We start from the raw sequence: 24,732 nt of genomic DNA on the forward strand, positions 1-24,732 counted from the left end.
TGTGTGTGAGTGATATAAAAGTGACTAACAAATAAACTATATACAAAACAATATAGGTAAGTACCAAAAAAATTGAAACAAAAAGCAAGCTTGACACAGTCGCAATGATAATAAGCATGATTAAGAGCATATAATGATTTCTTTATTTTGCTATCATCCGCGAAAATTCGGCGAACCCATGCGACAACGTCACCCAGGTCCGACAAAATACTCTCTACGTACGTTTCACCCCGAAACCGGAGCATCCTCAGGAGATGTTGACTCTACAACGTGCAATTGCAAAGTGTCGTTTTCGACCTTTGCTTCGTCTTTTATAGACCAAAAGTAGGTGGGGCAAGAGGTGGGCGTTGCCAAGATACTCTTAATATAAGCGATTTATCTTGCATCGCATTCAAACATTTTTATTAGTGGTGACTTCGATAACTCTATTTGTTCATTTAATAAGGTAATTCCTGACTTATTATGTTTTATTATTTCTAATTGTTCCAAAACGCATAGTCGTAGGCCTTTATTGCAAGTGTGTAAAATGTCATACATATGATTATCTGCCAGCTTATGACCAGTATCTAGGAGATGCTTTGCAAAGTGCGACCTTTGTGGACGGTCATTTCGAGCAGCGGATATGTGTTCCTTGTAACGTGTATCAAAATTCCGACCGGTTTGACCAATATATGTTGCATTACATTCAGAACATTGCAATTTATATACTCCCGATTTATGTTGCTTTTCTAGTTTATCTTTACCATTGCAAATATTTTTAAGAGAGTTATTTGTTCTGAAAGCCACATTTATATCATGCTTTCTAAGTGTTTTTGCAATACGTTCCGATACTGGACCAAAGTATGTTAGACTAGCTTTAAATTTTTTAGGTTTTTCTAATGAAATTCCATAAAGTTCTTTTCTAATCAACACCAATTGTTTCTTATTGATTATTCTATTCACAATATTCGGGTTGTATCCATTCGAAATGGCCATGCGATATATTATATTTAATTCCTTGTTATACTGATCCCTAGTTAGAGGAATGGACATCAGTCTATGAACATAACTATGGAAAGCTGCTAATTTATGTTGCCATGGATGACAAGATGAAGCTGGTATGGTTATATCTGTATATGTTGGCTTACGATAAATCCCAAAGTGATGTCTATTATTAACTCTAGTGATTGTTACATCAAGGAAATTTAAAGAATTATTCTGTTCTATTTCTAATTTAAATTTAATTTTTGGGTGCAAATTGTTTAATTTATCTACAAAGACATCCAATTGTCTGTCCGTTCCAGTCCAGCATATAATTATATCGTCTACATATCGATAGTAATATAAAATGTGATTATTTTTAACAATATTTTTATTTTCAAAGTCATCCATAAATATGTCAGCCATTAAGGGACTCAAAGGTGATCCCATAGCTAGCCCTTGATCACCTTTGAGTCCCTTAATGGCTGACATATTTATGGATGACTTTGAAAATAAAAATATTGTTAAAAATAATCACATTTTATATTACTATCGATATGTAGACGATATAATTATATGCTGGACTGGAACGGACAGACAATTGGATGTCTTTGTAGATAAATTAAACAATTTGCACCCAAAAATTAAATTTAAATTAGAAATAGAACAGAATAATTCTTTAAATTTCCTTGATGTAACAATCACTAGAGTTAATAATAGACATCACTTTGGGATTTATCGTAAGCCAACATATACAGATATAACCATACCAGCTTCATCTTGTCATCCATGGCAACATAAATTAGCAGCTTTCCATAGTTATGTTCATAGACTGATGTCCATTCCTCTAACTAGGGATCAGTATAACAAGGAATTAAATATAATATATCGCATGGCCATTTCGAATGGATACAACCCGAATATTGTGAATAGAATAATCAATAAGAAACAATTGGTGTTGATTAGAAAAGAACTTTATGGAATTTCATTAGAAAAACCTAAAAAATTTAAAGCTAGTCTAACATACTTTGGTCCAGTATCGGAACGTATTGCAAAAACACTTAGAAAGCATGATATAAATGTGGCTTTCAGAACAAATAACTCTCTTAAAAATATTTGCAATGGTAAAGATAAACTAGAAAAGCAACATAAATCGGGAGTATATAAATTGCAATGTTCTGAATGTAATGCAACATATATTGGTCAAACCGGTCGGAATTTTGATACACGTTACAAGGAACACATATCCGCTGCTCGAAATGACCGTCCACAAAGGTCGCACTTTGCAAAGCATCTCCTAGATACTGGTCATAAGCTGGCAGATAATCATATGTATGACATTTTACACACTTGCAATAAAGGCCTACGACTATGCGTTTTGGAACAATTAGAAATAATAAAACATAATAAGTCAGGAATTACCTTATTAAATGAACAAATAGAGTTATCGAAGTCACCACTAATAAAAATGTTTGAATGCGATGCAAGATAAATCGCTTATATTAAGAGTATCTTGGCAACGCCCACCTCTTGCCCCACCTACTTTTTGGTCTATAAAAGACGAAGCAAAGGTCGAAAACGACACTTTGCAATTGCACGTTGTAGAGTCAACATCTCCTGAGGATGCTCCGGTTTCGGGGTGAAACGTACGTAGAGAGTATTTTGTCGGACCTGGGTGACGTTGTCGCATGGGTTCGCCGAATTTTCGCGGATGATAGCAAAATAAAGAAATCATTATATAATCATGATGAACTTCCGCAAAGTAACGCCTGCTTCTATCCAATGATTAAGAGCTTCATACTAGTGTAGGAATTAGTAATGTATGCGGAAGATCGTAGTCACAACCACAGCGCGACAGTTGCATACGCTACAACGCGACTGTCGCGTATTCGCGGTAAAGTCAACGCTGTAAGAGCGGGTTCCCATTTGTTTGGGTATTCACAAATCGCGCGGATGCACGCACCATGATTTTTTCGGGATAGAAAGTAGCGTGTTAATCCTTGATATTATCAATATCTCTGTTCCAAATTTCCGGCAAATTCAGTTCAAAAGAGTCAGGTTTACTTACAAACACTTTTCAGGAACACATTCGAAACCATAGACAACTAGTTAGCGCGTCCCAACAGCTGGGGAGCCATGCGACTGTAACACGATCAGTCGCGAGGCGGCCACCGAGTGAGACGCACGTAATCTACACCGAAGCTACTCGCTCGTGACGGAAAGTTGATTTCCTCACGGGAATTTGAACAGATTATCTTACTCGAACGGTGGATTTCACTTAAGAAAGTTGTATCGTTAAAGGACACTAGTTTTTTTTTAAGAATAATTGCCCTATCTTTTTTTTTATATGACCAATATTAGTCATAGAAGAGACTGTATTAGTCTAAAATTTTTACAACTTCTAGAATATTTTTATTTATAATTATTAATAGCTATATTATATTCAAGAACGCAGGTTATAATGTGAGAATAAAGTATTATGAAACGCTTCAAAACTCTTTAACCAAGGCCAGTAAATATGATAAATGAACACACAATGAAATTACTGTAACCAATTCTAAGTGTGGCCAATCATTAAGTAATTTAGATTCGCATGAATCAAAACTTTGACGAAATCAGATTAGAACAACTAATCTTTGTGGTAAATAAGTTTAGCTTATTCTAGATAACCATCATTAACACATAAACTGGCGTATTAAGGTGATGATCCACCTTGCAAGTGGGAAACCATCGCGTATAAACAGGACACCACATAACTGAGACAGCAATGAATGTTACTACTACAATGTATGTCGATCAGCAAAAAGCGTAGGTTTCAGTATGCCTGTAGTTTCACCAGCAACCGTACCCTTTACTGACTGGAACACATCAAGCAAGGAGCAGAAATAACTACGGTAGTCGTTCTCCGAACGAGTTGTCACTATAACTGCTACTTCTACTAAAGTAGGGTCTATCTATGTATCTATGTATTTGAATCGACACCACATATTAAACTATATCCACTTGTAAGAGGTTTGTATCCAGAAAAGTTAGAGATTAGTTAGGCTGATGATAATCATATTCAAACTCGTATCATTGACAAGATACTTTATCACAGAGATATTATGGGTCTATCTTGTCCATGGTAAGTGACATTTACAAATATAAGTTATCTCGAACAAAAATAAAGGATTATCATCATTGTCAGCTTATGTTTAACGGCCTAATGCAGGGCTAGGCTTTTCTCATCTCTGAACTTTCGTCGTCGAGAGCATGGTAGACACAGGACCCTTGCGGCCTTCATCCCTGCCCTCGCGGCCTTTTCCTTATACCTTGACAGTAACACCAGTTTTCCAAATCATCTTCATCTTTTCTGGCAACTACTCTAGGAGATGGTAGAGAGTCTTGTTTTAACCGTGAGCTTGTTAAGAATGGATGCGTTGATCCGAAATGCAAAGAGCATAATATATCTAAGTACAGAATTCGAATTAGGTAAGACGCGTACGCTAGATGCTATACAAATTAAGTTTCTTTATAAGGTTAAATTTAAAGTTAACACATCTATTATTACCGCAATAGCCAATCAGTCATCTGGCCATTCACGATCATCGAATCATCTTATTGATCATGATCACATAATTGAATGTAACGAATAACTTTTTACAAATTCCCATTACAGATTGTCTATGAACCATTGCGAAAGATGTAACAAAGGCGCATAATACAAAGCCGTACGTAAATTGGATTACGATGCGTTACAATCTGGCGTTTGTCAAGTATACAAAAAACGTATCAAATTACAGCAAATTACTTGCCATGGTCGATCGTTAATGGCAGGACCATACAAATGATTTAATGTCTCAAATTACCATAGATCATAGATTGAACTTTAAGAACACAGTTCAAACGACACTCAACCTCAACTTAACAATATATAGAAGAGTAAAAATTTCGTCTGTTGCTACAAAAATTTTCAATTCTAAAATTTCACTTAAGTGCTCGTGGTAGTTGTTACAAGTGTATTGTTATATTTTAAATTAATTTTGTAGTAGATCAAAGCCTTAATAGAGTTCGTCCGAGGAAGTTTATTTACTTTTTCCACAAACTCGTCAAGTTTGCCACATTTTAGTCTGATGATAAAGATGTTAAGCCAAATGTGTCTGTATCTAACAGACACAATTAGCTTGCCATCTTTATCATCAGAGGTGTGATTCCGCTATTTTATGCTCCTCGATGTAATATTCACCTTTAACAAGTTATATTATAATATAAACTTTATTTCTATGGGACGCAACAAAAATGTAACTAACCAGGAAGATTCCATGGCAACCAAAGATGTCGCGCTGTAACTTTACAGAATCCGGGGACAGTTGACGGTCATAGTGTACTGGGTGACCGTATTCCTAGCATTGCTTGCGCTGCTATGATGTTCGCTTGTCACACGCGAATATTGTGGTTGTTCCGAAACACCTCACATGATAGCAAACATACTGACCAACGTATTAGCTAAAGTGAAGGACGGGCAATCAGAGGCGTAAGAAGCAAAATAAAATAAGTTTTAGTGAAAGAAATCCTCGTATCAATACAGTATTAGCTAATGTGTATCTTATTTTAATGATATAGCAAGTTATGGTCGTGTCGTTAATGTGAACTCCCATGAACGCGATGCCTACGTAATCATAGGGCTTGCATAAATGATTGATTTACTAGAGGCATATTATTCATTGCGAGCCAATTCTCTAATAATGTTCCTATGTAATTAAGGACGATCTGCATTAGTTAGGAAACTATATTGATGCAAGCGCAATTTATTGGTGAAATTGATCTGTTTATAACGATGCTCTATTTCTATTCCAATCGGATGGTTAATTGAGCAACGCAATCTCTATTATAATCGGCATTTGATGTTGAAGACAGTTGAAGTTGGTTTTAAATTCTTGTGGAGGGAAACTTAAGAGTTTATTCCATGAATGTAGAATATCAAGGTTAATTATGTAAATTATAAAACAAAAATCAATTTACAGTTTACACATAAATGTAATTGAATAACATAAAACAATTCGCGTGACTAATAATTTCAGGAACCGAGTTAACCAAATTAGTTTGAAACTCATTTAGCAAGTCATGTATGTGTTGAAATGTTTGATTATGTTTGTATTTGTTAACGAGGTTACATAATTTTCGTTGTAAAGCATATTATATGTATATATGCAAATTGCAGAATAATATATACTTTAATTATTTATTTAGTGCGTAACTACGTCCTATCTACAAAATTAGTGTTAAAAATACTCATTGTTTTACACACTTATGTGTTTTATGGTACATACTACCAATGGCACTGTTCGTGTTTTGATATGAAGTAGATTGAATTATTTTAAAAACATTTTATTCTATTAAAAACATCATGAGACTGACCGCCCTTCCAACATGTCATTAAAGATTCGTTTTATATAAAGCCGATTGAATTATTAATCTATGTAAGTGTCGCCGCACACGGGCCACACGCGACACCCACAAACGCCGCCACAAGAAGCAAGAAGGGGCCACAAAAGTAGCTGAAGCGCGCGACAGCCACTTGTGGCCGGTGGCTGCTACTTTTTAACCCATACATGCAGTATCATAACCGCGCGAGTGGCGTGTGGCGGCGTTTAATGGCTGGTGCGGGCCACAAGAAGCGAGCAGCGACGATTGTAAGGTGTGGCGGCTACCGGCGTCAAACGTGTCCGGCGAGTCCATATAAAATGTTTGAAAACTACAGGAAATATGCCGGTAGCGGCGTTTTGTGGTTGTGGCCGGTGGCTCGCGTGCGGGAGCCCTAATAGAAACATGACGAGACTCACCGTTCTTCTAGCATTTCGTTAAATGTCTTCGCCTTGGCGCGCGGCGCGTGCGACTCGTTCTCGAATTTGCGCACCTCCACGCAGCGCTCGATGATATGCTCGACACGCTTCCGACGCGACGACTTCCAGTTGTCCAAGTTCTACGACAGAACAAAACACAAACCATTTAAAGAAGGAGACAATAAAGGAGTTTATTCATATTTCAGCGTTACAAATAGTACAAGCTGATCCTTAGCCGAAGAAAAAGAATTTGGCTTGCGTTGCAAATTATCATACACGGCGCTGAATTTGAGGTGATCAACGAATGCGACAGCCACAACTCTTTATCGGTATTTTTGAAACCGAAGGCTTGATTTAAGATTACGTCAGATGCCCTGTGAAAAATGGCAATACTAAGCACAATACTAAATGGAAATTGAGTTAAATTTTATCATTATCATCATTCGATGGATGTCCACATTGGTTTTGCAAGAACATCCTATGTCCATGTCCATGTCGCCTACATCTGCCTTCCAGAAATCCGTTTGATGTCCTCCACCTAGTAGAGAGTTGACTAACACTGCGTTTTTCCTCTCCTACTCCGGTTCCTCGAAGAATTGTTCTATGTACGTTCACTTTCCGCATACTTTATTTCTGATTGTATATTTACTATTGGTTCTTTAATAGCAGCAGCATTACCATCGGATTCAGCTGAGCGCAAAATATCTGCCAGAGTTGAGCTCAAGGGCAATAAGAAAGAATAGGGAAGGAACATCTCTTAGACATCTGTGAGACTTGAAATTGGGGGTTCAGGCACTAAAAGTTGGAATCCACGTCCAGCCGAGGAAGTTTATACTACGAGTACAACATCCTTTACGATCCTGATGATGACATAACAACCGACAATGCTTCCTAGGCAACACAAACACAAGCTACACAGCGTCTTCGCTGGCGAACTGTTCCCGATATCTGACGTATAACTCACGATCTCGAGGGCGCCCGGACTGATACACTCAGGCCGTTTTGGTCTGAGTGTATCAGTCCGGGACCCGAACAGAACTTAGAGGAGACGCCCTTAGAGAGTCGTTCTGCCCATCTAGTCTGCTTCTGCCTTCGGGTCCCATCAGGCGATGCTTCTGCGCTCGCCCAAAACCCCCGGTGACGCCGCTGAGGTCCCATAAGGAGCCTACGGCAATTACACAATCAGAAAAAAAAGACTTTGCAGCCAAACGATAATACATCATAAAAAAACATGGCCGGAGTTAGCAGCTATTATAGCCCTACAAAACTGCTAATTTCCGTACAAGGAACAAGCACCGGCAGACGCTAAACTGTGCCATTATCTAACCGCGCCGCTGAATGGTTCAGTTTCCTTATTGCAGGAATGTTTTAACTGCAGCTAATATTGGGACTCGAACGTCGCATGTCAGTATGTGGTTCTCTTTATAATTTCACTACTTTTAGTTGCTGCTTTGTAATTTTGTAGTAAACTATAATAACGGTGTATGAATACTTTTTGCGAGCAATTTTAAATGTACCTGTTTTAGACACGCGTTAAATGACCCAAGCATCGTTGGATCAAGTTTAATACAAGCTTTTCTTCAAGACTAACAGACACCCTATAGTTTCACCCGCGTAGTTCATGGGCTAAACAAATAAACGTGGCTTTCTAATGGCTGAACAATTTTCAAAATCAGTTCAAACAAACTCAAGAAACTTTATACCTCTGTTACCTCTTTATAATGAGTTTGCGCTTAGGCGACATTTAAGTCACTCGACATCATGTTGCTTTCAGCACAACGTAATTTTTTAACTAGTACAAGCCCTTAGTTCTTCCTTTCTTAAATCAGTAATAATTAATTCAATAGACGTATTTTTTTACAGTGTACAGATGAAAACAGATTCAGTAGTTTGTTGTTTAGAATTCAAGATAGGAATTCTATAGAAAGCAAAAAAACCACGTACGTTTAGTGGAATTGTAGATTGCACAATACGCGCATTGCAGCACAGTGGCATTTTAACGACCAATCGAGATAATAGACGTGTAGAACGGACAAAAAGGCTGCGAAATAATATCTACTACGGTTCGGTGAATTTCATTGAGATTTAAGTGAGTTTTTATCACGGGTCACTGACCCCGGCCGAAAGGAAATCTGTGGACGGTAATTGTTCAAGTATTTTTGTTAGAGTTGTTTACTTTAACAGTTAATTTGTTCTTCATATTTTTTTGGTTGCCTTTCGGTTATGGCTATTCGCGTTGGATCCCAATTTCATGGTCAAAACCTTTAACAATAGAAACGTTTACAGGGTGGGTGGTACAGAAATAGTAGAAGGTCCAAATAGTGTTGTTTCGATATCTTTGAATTCGTACTTTATCCTAAATTCGTCTTGAAATGCGTCTTTAGTGAGAAGTTAGTCCATCTAGACTCAGTGGATCTATTGTACACTAAGTTTTACGTATTTTTTTTTAATCATTTCAAGTTAGACAATCTCACCTGATGGTAAGTGATGATGCATTCTAAGATAAAAGCGGGCTTGTTACGACTTGTTAGGAGGAGAATGAAAATCCACACTCATTTCGGTTTCTACACGGCATCGTACCTACCGGAACGCTAAATCGCTTGGCGGTACGTTTTTGCCGGTAGGGTGGTAACTAGCCACGGTCGAAGCCTCCCGCGAGCCAGATCTGGACCAATTACAAAATCTTAATCGGCCCAGCCGGGGATCGAACCCAGGACCTTCGTTTTGTAAATCCACCGCAAACCACTGGGCCACGGAGGCCGTCAAATACTATAATGGCTTTTGTTTTGTCTTTATCATTATGAAGCATTAACGGGAGAAATTAATTACGTTGATGATAACGATAATGAATGACAGACAAAGCCACATATACCGCTAGTTGCGACTTGCGAACCAAATCGATATGTTCATTAAACCTTAAGGCAATTGAACACGACTAGGACGTTCCACTGGCCTCTTTCAAAAATAACATAGAGATTTCTATCTGTGAAAAATGTGTTTTTTCTTCATAAACGGTAGGTTTCTAATGAGCAGAGAAAACCTATTAGCATTTCACTTTGTGGCTAACTACGTACGTAAGTTTTAAAAACATTGCAATCAATCTTTGAGATGTATGAATGCTGTCCTTAATTAGTTAGGCTGACGTCAAGCGATCATTTTGTTGACTGCATGTCGATTCTCTTTCTACAAACGCTAACGATAACAGAGCCTCAATAGCTCAACGGTAAGAGCGGTCGGATTCGTCACCGAGGAGTGGTGGTTCGATCCCCGCCCTGTTGGTCTATTGTCGTACCCACTCCTAATGCCCGGCTAGTTAGAGGTGAATGGGAAAATTGGTCATATTTAAAAGACATGGCAAATATTCTTAAAAAAAATGTGAAGACAGATCAAATCGATAACTTATTCACGTTACCTGATAAAAAATGTCATTCCCATATTTTTTGTGTATAAGTGTTTGCAATTGTAGAAAGAGAATCGTTATGCCACATGGCTAGAAGCCCACGTTTGCATCTTGGGTAGGTATTACAATGCAAGATGATATTAATGTTTGTTCTTAGAAAGTTATTTTTTTGTAGTATTTTCAAGAAAGCTGCATTGGACCATCTAATGTTAAGTGATGAATTAGGTCATACTTGGATTTCCTACACAACGAATTCCGCAAAACGTTCTGTGAGCAAAATTTGAAATGATTTGTACTCAAAATTATGTCACAGGAATAGCAAGGAGGGTCAACCTATTACATGTTTTCAATTGGCCAGTCAGCAATAGGTTATAATTACGCCTAATTGACTTTATGATGAGATGAATGAAAGAATGAAATAGATGAGGAGATGGAGCCTACAACAACCTAATGCGTATTTACTTTTGATTTGAAGACACCCACGTTGTAGGTTTTAGATAAAAATGTTTAATACTAAGAAGTTTCCTATTCTCTTAATTTGAAGATACAAGGTATTGGGTAGAAATGTTAAATACTAAAGTACTTGTATGTAGATTTGTAGAATATTTTATGTGCGCGCTGTACGGTACAAGCTGCGGTACAAGGCTTCCACGGACCGTAACCATATAGGTTAATGAGTGATTTTTTATTCCATTTTATGATGAGTATGTAGGTTACGTTATATAACAATTTTTCGACTGCCCGACGTCTATTTTGCTCATACATGAACAATGTTGTAGAATATATTTTTGTAAAGAATATTAACGTATTAGAACCGGCTTTAACTACTCGATTATTGTGTTTAAAATAAATAAAGTTTTTGATTATTTTTTCGAAAAAAAGATTGGTAAATATCTTTACGATTATAAAGATTGGTAAGTCCAACGGATGGTGATCGAACTCACGACCTTTCGGTGTTGAATCAGACTTTTTACCGTTGAGCTATTGAGGCTTCTACAAATACAAAAAATGAGAAGTGCGTACTTTGGTTCGTTTCTTACGTTTAACACCTAAACTACAGTAAAACTGCACAATATTTCAAAATTAATAAATCAATCCATTCATTCTGTTAAAACTTTGATTTTATCAACCTACTAGTAGATGCCGCACGGTTTCACCCGCGTGGTTCCCGTTCCCGTAGCAATACATGGATAAAATATAGCGTATAGCCTTCCTCGATAAATGGGCTATCTAACACTGAAAGAATATTTAAAATCGCATCGCACCGTAGTTCCTGAGATTAGCGCGTTCAATCAAACAAACAAACTCTTCAGCTTTATAATATTAGTATAGAAGTATGTCGTAAATGTTTGCATAGGTAGGTAACAGGTACAAAAAGCAAATATGGCATTTTTGATACAGTAAAACTACTCGTATATGTGATGTTCAGACTTTCTTTAAATGTTGGAAATTATTAATTTAGTAGTAAACTTAAATATTTCTTTATTTTATCAATTACAAAGAACATACGAGATTCTCAGAAACATGGAGATTAATCATCAAAAAAAGCTCTTCGAATTGATAAACTTATTTTGGAAGTCGGTCGTTAAACCAAAGGTGGATATTTCCAATTAAAAGTCAAAAAATCTTAACGAGCAAACCCAAGGCCAATGATTCGTCGGCCATTCCAACGATGTGAATGAAGGGCTATAGTATGCTGTATACCTATACAGTATACAGGGTGATTCAAACTATGCTAAGTAAGAAACTACATACACTGGGCCAGTCTACCTTCAAGGAAATGGGATATTGAGCTAAGACCCGCCATGCTGCTCCAACGCAGTTTGGCGGGGTAAGGTTTTTTGACCTTGTAACAATTACTATCATGTGTGGTAAAAACCGAAACTGACGGCTTACCGTGCTCTACAAGGCACGGGGGTGTAACACCACAAACTTCCCGATGCAAGAATTTTTGTTAAAAAATTTTACAAGATTAAACACTGGAGCAACGACGCAATCGGTCGTTGTATTTCAAACCGTGGCATACACAAGGTTTTCAACTAGGGTGGGCTCTGTAGTCCAAATTGTACAAAATTAATGAGTGAAAATTCCTCGTCCAATATAGGTTAATAATGAATCCTCAGGGTAAGCTTGACCTCTATGCATGTATGAAATGCACGCCACTGATTTCGAGTAGGATTTCACACTTTTGAAAAAACAAGTTTATGTTTGTATTTATCATCCTTAGTAAGTAATCCTTAGAATGTAAGAAACTTAGCAGTTTCAAGTAGATTAAGGTATTTGTATTATTTGATCAGATTTGCAACACCCTGTACGCAGACGTGTGGATGTGCCGCCGGAAGTGGGAGACGCCATCGCCGGCGGAATGTGACGTGTTTCCGCCACGATTGTTACTCGTAAGGGTGAACTACCATAGGCTCGAGTTACGCGTACTACCTACTCGTATTACATCTGTGGTTATTATAGACAAATATAGACATGTTCAGATTAATGTTACTGACTTTTTGTATAACCTCTTTTGAATTGTGATAGAAAACTCGTTGGCAATAAATTTCATGAACACTGGTTGTATAAAAGTTAGCAATGTTGAGTAGCAACAAGTGTTTCATACATTTAGATCTAGCTAAAGATTTCAACAATAGTTCAACACAGGTTGTTAAATGTAAACAAAAAACCTATTCCAACTAAAGTTATCCATTTCAAATTACTTCCATTAAATGGGCTTTTCCATTAGGAGTTTTAGAATATAAGTAAAAAAGGAATATTATTTGTACCATTTAAAATAAAAAAAATAAAAAATAAAAAAAAAAAAAATATGTTTATTTCAGGCCTTGACCCATAGTTGTTAGTGTACAAAAAAAAAAAAAAAGACAATAGCTTAAATTATATGTTAGTAAAGTAAATACAGACCAAAAAAATAAAAATAAAAAAAGAGAAATAATAACACTACATATTTAGGTATAATACTTACTTAAGATATCTGCCCCTACATACTGACACACCGGGCACACAGGTATGTGTGTGTATCCAGTGCCTCAGTATGGGACAGTCATACTTTTCGCTAATCACCCTCAGGAAGGTGTTAGTACTCCCCCTCAACCTGCTCATCAGCGTTGCCGTTCGTTTCCGTATGACTGTAGAGAAGCTGTCAGTCCTTCCGTACGCAAACATTGCTGATGCACTACAGTACCGTGGGAGCCCCAAGATCACCCTGAACACATTTGTACCTGACTGTAACTTAATTAATTAACAAATGCATTTATACAACATCTAGCAGTTTATTACGACAAATAAATCGCGTAACAACCTTCCCTTAACGCGGTAACCAGGTAATAAATTCACGACCACAAAAACATTGAACGAGCGTAGGATTTAATTTGCAATTAATCAAGCCTTACTCGTCGTTAAGCCAGTGAGCGCGCAACCTTAATACATCGAAATAAAAAGTGAAAAGCACTACAAAGCTCAAATTGTGCGCAGGTAATTAAATTAAGCGCCTTTATCCGCTGTAACGCAGTTATACAAGCGAGGCATTATGCGACGAGTGAGTTAATCTTGTGTTTTTGTTAAAGCTGACGCCGGCAATTTTTTACGCTCTGATTTGCAATGCAATGCGTTGCCAGTAAGCCACAACGCGCATAGCCAAGCGGCAGTGGCGTGTATAAGGTTTTTAACAAGGGTATGCACTATAAGTAAAAATTGGAAAATTCCTTGTCGAACTATGTATTTTGTGGTCCAACATAAGTTTGTATTGAGTCTTTTGGGTATGCAGTGCATTTTTGCATGTATGAAGTGCACGCCACTGTTAAACGGTCTAAGTGTTGGCGTTGAGAGTTATTTTTTTTAAATACTACAGGCAGACGCCCGTGACTTCTCTGCCCTTAGACCCCCTTCATTTAATCCTGTCGCAAAATTCGTTCGGCGACGGGGAGAAAGACTACGCGGGTGTGAAATCGTTTTTTTATTATTTTTTTTATTCTTTACAAGTTAGCCCTTGACTACAATCTCACCCGGTGGTAAGTGACGATGCAGTCTAAGATGGAAGCGGGCTAACTTGTTAGGAGGAGGATGAAAATTCACACAACTCAGTTTCTACACGTACCGGAACGATAAATCGCTTGGCGGTACGTCTTTTGCCGGTAGAGTAACTAGCCACGGCCGAAGCCTCCCACCAGCCAAATCGTGCGTGCGGGGAAGTGAGGTGTATCAGTCGTGGGTTTTTCATTCATCACTACACGCCCCCGGCCCGCGCGGTTCTTCGGGAGAGTTACGAACGAAGTTGTCCAGTTAGTAGTCTAAAGCTTACTGAGTTATACATTCGGAGGATCTCTGAGTGATCGAATCAGAGATACAAACATAGTTCAACAAATCAGGAAAACCGATCTTTTAGCGCTCAGCTATGTAAGTTCTGGTTGCCTCACTAGGTGGACTGTCGTTAAAACGAGGGAGATCAAACGACATTGTCCACCAATTCATCATCAGATATGAACGATCCTATAAGATAATGGATTGTTCGATATAGGCATTCGAAACACCACTATAAAACTTGGGTAGGTAACTTTTGATGACAGTCCTTTTAATGAGGGAACCGGCTCCAGTTTACATATCTTCATTAGATGATGACAATCAACTAGAGGGACACCGACTCTACTGCAGCGGGTTCACTGGCGGTGTCCCCCGGTGAACCACCGCCGTGTGGGGCCGAGCAAGGAGGTAGTCATAAATGGATCACTCACCGACTGCCAGTCCTCCTGGCGCTCTATCCTCGCAGGCTCAGTCTTCTTGGCGAGCTCGGCGCGTCGCAGCTGTTCGCGCGCGCGGTGGCCCAGGTCCGCCGGGCCCACCTTCACGAACTGCAGCGGGTTGGCTGCCGGCTTCCCCGGGAGGACCGCCGCCGTGTGGGGTCGGGTGGCGAGGAAGTCCGCACTGTCTGTTGTCTGTGGATAAACAGAGAAACTGTGTTATTATTGAATTACAAATAATAAGCTTAAGTGGCATTAAATGGGGCATCTATTGTCTGCCGACCTCCGTGGCGCGTGGCGCGACAAGACGGAGGTCCTGGGTTCGATCCCCGGCTGGGGCGATTGAGTTTTTCTTAATTGGTCCAGGTCTGGTTGGTGACTAGTGACAGCCGTGACTAGTTACCCTACCGACAAAGACGATTTTCATCTTTCTCCTAACAAGTTAGCCCGCTTCCATCTTAGATTGCATCATCACTTACCGTCAGGTGAGATTGTAGTCAAGGGCTAACTTGTAAAGAATAAAAAAAAAAGAATAGTTCGATTATCCGATGGACGTTGCGGTCCTAAGGTGCTGGTTGAACCAGATGGACTGACGACATTAAGTTGCAAGGATTCGCTGGATGCAAACAGCTTACGATCGTGATTATCGGGATACTGCAGTGGACATCCATCGGCAGATATGATGATGATGACAAAAATACGTTAATAATATTGAAGATGTTAGAACAATGATTTTTTTCTGCTCTTGACTGCGAAAGCTCACAACTATTTAGGCCACGCAATTATCACCAAACTTAGTAGCATCGTTGTCATTTTCAGCCGATGGATAGAAATAGGCTTCTTCAAAGGAGTTCCTAATACTACGGTCTACATATGGATAGCAATGCTACCAAAATCCACCAAAGAAGCTTTGAAAGTCCGTTTTACTAAGGTCACCTTCCGGTTTTTTGCAGGGACGTTAAACTTACAATTCTTTAGAATTAGAATACAACTTTTAGCTTTTTTAGCCCTTGGCTACAATCTCGCCTGATGGTAAGTGATGATGCAATTTAAGATGAAAGCGGGCTAACTTGTTAGGAGGAGGATGAAAATCCACACTCCTTTCGGTTCCCGAAGAATTGTGTGTATTGTGTAGCGGTCAGGCTAATCTCAGGAACTACTTAACTGATTTTCAAGAGGTTTTCATAGGTAGATTAAGCTTCCACAAAGACAAAGTTACAGCATCTAATAGTGATAAGGAATATCTCGATACAAACTGGAAAATACATAGTTTTGTATAAACGTTTGTAATGTTTAAATCAAACGCATGACTTGCCAACCAAAAAACCTATAAAGAAGGGAAACTCACACCTTCCTGTAATAAAAAGTCATAATAAAATTACAGGTATAAAATGAAAAGTGAATGCTTCATGCTACCGAAGCATTACCGAAGTGTAAAGTTACGTGCAATAATGAATTAGCCACACCCGTAGATTGAATCAGTTTTTCAATAAGAAAATAGCGTAATCCGATCTATGGAATATGAATTTTTATGTAAAGTTCTTATTTGTTTTTCAAAATTCGGTTGCCATTCTTTAATGATAACGTAACTTAATTTTGTTTATATAGAAATTACAAAGTTTGCTTTCACTTTTTAATGTACAGGTTGATTTTTTTTAAATCTTGCATAAAATTTTATTTAATTATAATTTGTTATGGCCCTGTTATATAATCTATGGCTGTCTAATTTTAGATTGGAGTCATCTATGGCATAAATTAATCCAATATGAAATTGGTTAGCTGACCCTTGAGCTTTGTTTTTTAATTTATTTTATTAGGTAATAATTATTTACTACTACATAACTGATAATTACAAAATTTGGTATACAGTTTAAATCAGAGGTATCTTACTGAACAGACATTTATATTACCTTTCCTTCTTAATTTTTAAGCATATTATGTCTTTCTACAAATTAAGTAGGTACTTGTAATGTACTTAAGCAACAATCCACTCAAATCAAGAAAACTGTTGTCTCGAACATTATTTCCGCGTAACAAACGTCCAAGTCACGAGTTTTTAATATTTTTTTAATTCAACACGTTACGTAATTTCTCTAGAACTGTCTAATAACAGAGATGACGAGAAATACCTATCATAAGCACGTCCGTGATATCATATAAAAATGTGCATCATTATAATAAGTAGGTATAATAATTGCCAATGATTGTAATTACACTTCGAGACCATAAAATCTGCCACACACGTTCAGGTTGAAAACCGACCTGATTCGGAACACCATGTACGTACTATAAGAGATGTAATAGTATTTTTACTATCTACTCTAAATTTTTGAACCTACATTTAATTTTTACGACTATTTTAATAGTATGGCAACAGACACGCGACATATGTTTTACGGTTTTTGCAGCAGGAAAACATTGAAAACTAATAACTACAAGTAAAGTGCTGTATTTTTAATAAGTATAAATAAATAGCTTATCAGATGTATATCACCTATTCAATTTATTTTCATTTTTTATGTGAACACATACACACACTGAAGCAAAATATAAACCGAATAACGTGCGAGTATATGAAGCGAAAGGCGTTGACATCGCACTGAAAATTCAAAACAGAAAATGGCATTTTGCATTCTTATACAGCATACTGTGTCTATGTGTTAAGCAAATATAACCACACACAAATTCTGTGGTTGAGACTACTAATGCCTGCAAACTACCATTTGTCCGGTATACAATCAGTGTGACCGGTCCGTGTGTGACCGCCATAACGTTTAATATTCTCGGGCGCGTCACTCATCTGCCGACACGTAATATACCTAACTGGTTGCACAATGTTTAAACAACTCACCTGTGGAGAATGGCCGACATTCTTTGCTTATATCTTTATAGCTCCACGGTTAAGGGCACAAATGCGAAAGACCCAGGTTCGATACCAGTCCGCTGGGCTATTGAAACGTCAACTTTATTCTACCCGTACAAACGGTCTCTACGCGTCATCTAAATCGCTTGGCGATACGTCTTTACCCGTAGGCCGGTTATTAGCAACAGCCGAAGCTTACCATTAGAGCAGAGCTAAGAATTTAATCAGAAAATATTAAATTCTATACTGGGCCTAGCCATATGGCACGTCGATTCTCCTTCTACAAACGCTAACGTTAACTTTAGTGTTTTTAGTGAAAGAACCGACCTGCCACATGGCTAGAGGCCCTGGCCCGTGCTGTCAATCCAGGAACTCCCTATTGCCAGAGGTCGTCAACCTTGTCAAAAAATCAAACATCAAACAGCTTGATCTGCTTAATAAACCACCGTTTATAACATAACCAAATGTTTATAAATACGATTATCTCACACAACTTACTTATTTCCGTACGTACACACCTCCTTGCGTAGAAAAAAAAACACACAAAGTTCAAACTGGCAGCAGTCAGTTAAATTTAACCCGCAATCCGTTGGCGTTCTAAATTTCTGTTCGTGTAAATTTAGATCCACAGACTTAGTTCACGGCACTGTTGTCACCGGCGCTATTTGCGAACGCGATCAAATCGAACCTTAGACCGACGGAGTAGTAACCCAGTTTCGTAACTGGAATTTGAAAATTGTCGAAAATGTTTTCCTTATTGGCTGTTTGACATTTTTGTTTATTTTTAGGAGACAACGAAATATTGTGATTTAAATGTGAAATGATTAGTTTGGAATTTTTTTTTTTTTTAAATGATACCTTAATATTAAAATGATCTCTTTTAGTTTGATAATTTAAATGCTGAAGACATCAAAAAGATATACACAACTAATAAAGATCAATCAATCAAATGTTAGTCTTGTAGAGAAAAAAAAGCTTCCCAAAAGCTCTTTAACGACTAACAAAATACTTCAATAGAAAAATAAAATGTGATTTTAAAGATTAACTAGATTTTTTTTCTAGTTAGTCTTTAAAATCACATTTTTTCCCCCAAATCTCTTTAAAGACTAACAGAACACAGTTGTTTAAAAAAAGTAAACAAAACAGTCCTATAACACTATGTTCTCCAAATTACACGCGCAAATTGGATTAAGGCTAATTTGAAATAAGAACATCGAACAGCGTTTTAAAAAAAAATAACAAAACTATAATCTCTTTTTTTGACTATACTTCTAAAACACGTATGATATGTTCTATACAAGTTACACGCCAAAATTATCAAATTGAATGGGAGCTAATTTGAAAAAAGAACACCGAATAACGACGTTTAAAAAAAATATAAAACCTCTTTAGCACACTCGTATGTTGTTATATGCAAGTAACACGCGCGAGTTCTCGACTTGAACAGAACCGACTGCCTTTCGCGCTTTTCCAGCAAGGGAAAGTAAAACCGCAGTTAATTAATACGGTAAGTATTATTAATAACTGTTAAAAGTTTAACTAAATGCACGGTGACTATCGGAGAGCGGTTATGAACTATTGAAAGTGATTAACAGCGTTCTGTTTTGTCTAATTGATTTTTGATGGTTCAGTTTTATTTACTTATAATTTAATATTTTATTAGTATAATAGCTGATGACCACGACTGCGTCCGCGTGAATTTAATATGTTTATCATTTCACGGAAACTAGTTTTTCGGAACAAAATTTAGCCTGTGTTGTTTTCTAATATTAAATCTAATTTCATCAAAATCCGTTTAAGACAGGGGTCGGTTATCTTTTAAGTTGAAAGAGCTAAAAATTACAGTACCTGATATTTTAAAAGAGCTTCTAAAACTTTGCCAAACACTGTTTTTAAATACTAAAATGTATTATATAAAATTTAATATATTAAAAAGATAGTATGCCTAATTAAATTAAATGTACGTCCATTGGTGGTCATCATAAGCCTGATTGATTCGTATTGGACAAATTTTGGCGAGATCTCAATCGAGTTATATTGTTTACTTATTAAAAATTTATAACCATTGTGCATATGGTACAGAACCCACAATATTAACACGGCCAACTTTCGCTTTCCCATAACAAGTCGCGTGCGCGGCCGCCATTACAGTAATAAAGCAACACTGTCGTGTAACATGTCAATTTATTTTCCGCTCCGTGGTTATTGAATATGTGAATGTGAGGCGACAGGTTCCATGTGTGCCTTGCAACCATTTCCGGATGTGCGGAAATGTTTTTTTTTTTGAATTATTTTTTTCGCCCACCAATCTGTACTTGAATAGCCTGGTGCGTCTAAGCTTATATAGCATATTCTCTCTTCTATAAGGAGGGAGACCCTTATATTGGGCTTTAAAAAGTTAAATGTTTTTGTTGTATGGATTCACCAACGATGCTCGATGTAGTCTCTGACATAAATATAGGAGCGTTATAATTTGGCATAGCTTCGGATATCACGGACCGATTATGGTACGGTAAGGGGAATTAATTATCGTAGTTTGAAAGGTGACAAGATCGAGATGGTTCTTAGCTGTATATGATAAAGATCCGATAATCCAAATTGGGAAGGAAATGGAAAGAATTTCTGACATAAAAGTCGTTACTATAGCTAAATTCATGAGTACCGAATTCTCAAAATTTAAACTTGTTAGTGTTAAGATCATAGTTACCTAGACCTTTAGTCTCAAAATAAAGCTCAAAGTCACTGGACCATGGAGCTATATCATTGATTGCTTGGTCACGTCAACGAATTAAAAATAATGAGATTCAGATTTGTATAAGAATCAAAAGCCGACATAGCTCAGCGAGTCGCAAAGCTGAAGTGGGGTACATAGTTCAAAGAACCGATTGCCTTTGAGGTCAAGGTGTTGAAATGGCGACCCCGCACCATAAAGGGCAGTAACGACATAAAACGTGTCGCAGCAAGAAAAGTTGATGTGTTGGAAATTCCTACGAAAGTCTTTCTCCATCAGTAGATACAACAGACCAATAAATCAGCTGATGAACCTAGAATTTAAAATGTTCACAACATTTAATTTTAAAATTCGTGTTTCATCCATAGCAACTATTAGATTCGTAACTTAAACGGACTGTCATTATAGTAATTGTTTGTGACATTAGTATGTATTAAAATGTCATTCTATTAATTATTATGTTCATAACACAGCAATTGTCTAATGATAGTGCCCAAAGTTACGCACACCCAATATATCATGACATTAATGATAGTGCCCAAAGTTGCGTACACCTGACATATCATGACATTCGTAACGTAATGCCATTATAGCGCACGGCGAAATCGTGAGACTTGTGTTTAGACGTGTAATTAGAAAGGGAGATGAGATGCTGATTAATTAGTCTTGAAACTTGCGATTTGTGACAGTTGGAGTGTGATATGCAAGTGAGATTTTGATTTATAATTATTGGCATTCTGTAGAAATACGTGAACATTAAAATTACCTTAATTAACGTCAAAATTTAGCACTGCGGGCTACAGATCTGCAGTTTTAACTGTACGATTAAAGGCAAAACTGAGAACTGTATAGTTTTTCTAATGATTTTGATTGTAATTTCATTATAGATAAAACAGTACAGTTAAAACTGAAGTTCTGTAGCCCGCATTAGCCTCAGTAATGAACCATCTCAATTCAGAAGTTAAGGAACTGCGTCAAAAGATATTTTATTAACCAACTTCAAAAAAAGGACGTTTTCAAGTCGATATTACTATGCGAATAATGAATTCCAGTTAAGTAAGAATAGTCTTGCTTGTCTGTCATTACGTATTTTAATTAAACTTTTTAGGTAGGGAAACCGATATCAAAGGTAAAAACACGATTACTAACCTTGTTCTTCTAGCTTGCTCACTTGGAGAAGACTATCGATTGAACAAAAACTACTAATTCTATTGAGTAAGGAGTTGTCAGGGAGACGTTTAGCGGTACACTGAACGCATTTTACCGTTTACCGCCCGTCGTTACGATACCAACGCTTTCTCTGCATACGTGACTTTATTTTAAAAATCGCTCAATTCCCTTGTTACGGGTGTTCCTAGCATGTAACCTAATAGATAAGGCGATGCATACAAAACAGATGGATATTTTTTATGTTACTAACTTATGGGTGTTATTCTGCAGGCCAATTCACTGATTTGACAATGTTAGTGGACATATCATCATTATCATTATCATCCATATTCGGCTCACTGTAGAGCATGATTCTCCTCTCAGAATGAGAGGGGTCAGGCTTTAGTCCATCACGCTGGCCCAATGTGGCCTACCTACCCTATTTTTAACCGACTTCCAAAAAGGAGGAGGTTCTACGTTCGGCTGTATGTATGTTTTTTATATTTATACATTTGTTTTATTTGTTTTATTTATTTGTTTTTTATATTTTTTTATATTTTATATTGTAGATTATGCTAGAATTTAAAATAATCATAATAATTATAGGAGTATATTAAGTGTCTGTTTAGATTCTGCTAAACGTAATCTAAAGCCTGAGCCATATCATATCTGTTTGTACAGACAAGTAAACAATTAAATCATCGCTATGAATAATCTGTGACAAGACTTACAGTGGAATTCATAGACGTCGTAGGAGCACCCCCAGGGGATCATTTAGCCGCTGAGTGTCGAATTTAACCTTTATTTGTTTGATAATTTGACACTCAGTGGGTGAACGATCTCTGGGGGCGCCCCCACAACGTCTATGAATTCCAATGTTAGACGTTTTCCAGCTGTGTTACGTGGCTATTTAATAAATTTATATTTCCAGGAGGACACAGTTCAGGAGGCTGTAGGTTCGAATCCGGTTCTGGGCATGCACCTCCAACTTTTCAGTTGTGTGAATTTTAACGAATTAAATATCACGTGCTTTAAAAATACATCGTGAGGAAACCTGAATACCTTAGAATTGACCTTATTTACCCGAATGTATCAGTAGGTATATACAAACCTAGTCATCATCCCCATTGTGTCACACAATTAAAAAATGGTGTAAAGAAATTTCTTGGAAGAAAGAAAAGCTCATTATCTCAATGGCGCTAACATGATAATCTCGTAAAAAGAAATAGACAAATTTCAACCAACGGCGGTGCAACTTAAAATAGCGTTCTTTCATTACGTTGGGACGAATGAGATGGGACTGCGTCAACTCCGCCGCCAATTTTGGCTATTTCTCTCCACTTTGTCGCATGTTAGCTCCACAGGACTCTCACATAAGACCTCGTCATTAGAAACCACTGGACATGCGAGGCAGATCACTTGCTATCCGTCAACTATTACTATAAAAATATCGTTTATATGAAAATGAAGGTCAAACTACTTATTAAAGTACGTACTTGACCTTAGGGGCAGGTGTACAGAACAGTCAAATTGAAAATGAGTTAAATATTAATTAATAGACACCACAGAGTCTAAACATCAAAACCAAAAACTCACTTTGTTTCACATACCACGAAGAAAGAAAGAAAATGTGATTATTTGACACACACACACACAATACATAGAAGACACCAAAAAATTAATTAAAAAGTACCTAATGATGCTCCACTCACGCACACTAGTAAGGTACAAGCATTCTCAAAAAGTCACAAACTGGTTGTATTCTCATAACTCGCCAAGTATGTAATTATTTTGTGAATGTAACACCACGCCGGTTCCAAAGCTGCATTTTTATCGATAATTAATAAATTAATTAAATAACTCATTAAACCTCTTAATCACCCATGGAAGCTACTATAATATGAGGTTATTCAAAATAAGATAAATTCCTCTTAAGTACATGATATAAATTATATATTGATGTAATTTTTGAAGAAAAGAGACGTTGGGGGCTCAAGATGCTGCTGATGCGCTGAATAGCGCAGTCTTGGGCGACCCTCCACGAGGTGGACTGATGATACTACCAATCGGGTTACAGGAAGCCATTGGATACTAGTGGCTCAAGAACGTGGAAGTCCTTAAAGAGACGTTTTCGTCCATCGGTTGATATTGATGAATAGATATTTCAAAAATTGGGTGCTTCATGAATCTTTAACCATGATTTTCTAATGAGCCTTACTAGGCTCAAAAAGGCTAAAACTCGAGCCCTAAAGCCAATTAAACAAATATTATGAGTCTTACTTACTTGTGTTTTTATACAAGAATTGAATGCCCGACTGCGTCAGAAGGAGGGTGATGTTTTTCGAGCGTGTGTATGTTTGTATGTCAATTTCTTTGGCACGACATACAGCCCAAACGGCTGGACGGATTTTGACATAATATGAGGTGTCATTGAGTTCGTCGTAGTCAGAACTTTATACAGATAATGTGATACCTACTTGTTTTTCTCTTTACAGTTCATTAAGCAGTCGGGTTTTTTGTTTTTATAATAATATTTTTTACGCATAAAATTCCCGTGTAATATTTTGTTTTTTGCACAATTACATATTTTAGGTAAAAAGGAAGTTGCGACTCCAATAAAAAGTAGTAAAATACTGGTGCATTCCTTACCAATGCATTATCGCGTCTCACCGTAAGAAACGGAAACGTATAAGACGTGTTATCACGGAACCAACAATGGAGGCTGGGTGACCGATACGGTGGGGTCGATGACCCGTGGTACGCCAGGCGCTGTTACAGCTCAGGCTCACGCACACATCAATCTTAGTAGTAAAGGTTTTACTATCATTATTTAATGGCTTTTATTTGGTATATTTTAGTACATTTTCCTATCTTAAGCTATCTATAAAAAAGCATAATCATCAATATATTTAAGAAAAATTTAAGGGTCAGTCCGTGATTTATATAAATAATCGTGTTTTTCAATTTTTGGTTTTTCTGTCTTTCTGTTTGTCCGGGCTAATCTTTGGAACGGCTAGACCGATTTTAATGCGACTTTCACTGGAAGATAGAGGATGTTATTTAGC

General features: G+C 37.2%; 1 protein-coding gene across 5 annotated transcripts in view; it reads right to left on the bottom strand.

Annotated features, from left to right (window-relative positions):
• Window positions 1-24,732, bottom strand: part of LOC112043821 (LIM domain only protein 7) — a 204,459-nt gene that overhangs the window by 50,625 nt on the left and 129,102 nt on the right. For 4 of the 5 annotated variants that reach the window (XM_052888509.1, XM_052888508.1, XM_052888506.1 and 1 more), the window contains 2 exons: window positions 14,919-15,119; window positions 6,783-6,922 (listed from right to left, as the gene is read on the bottom strand). In XM_052888509.1, the coding sequence (XP_052744469.1) occupies window positions 6,783-6,922; window positions 14,919-15,119 (341 nt within the window). Of the gene's footprint in view, window positions 1-6,782; window positions 6,923-14,918; window positions 15,120-18,285; window positions 18,580-24,732 lie in introns of those variants that run through there. The other variant, XM_052888510.1, reaches the window with a different exon arrangement.

Source organism: Bicyclus anynana, chromosome 22 (assembly GCF_947172395.1).
Source record: "Bicyclus anynana chromosome 22, ilBicAnyn1.1, whole genome shotgun sequence".
Lineage (NCBI taxonomy): Eukaryota > Metazoa > Arthropoda > Insecta > Lepidoptera > Nymphalidae > Bicyclus > Bicyclus anynana.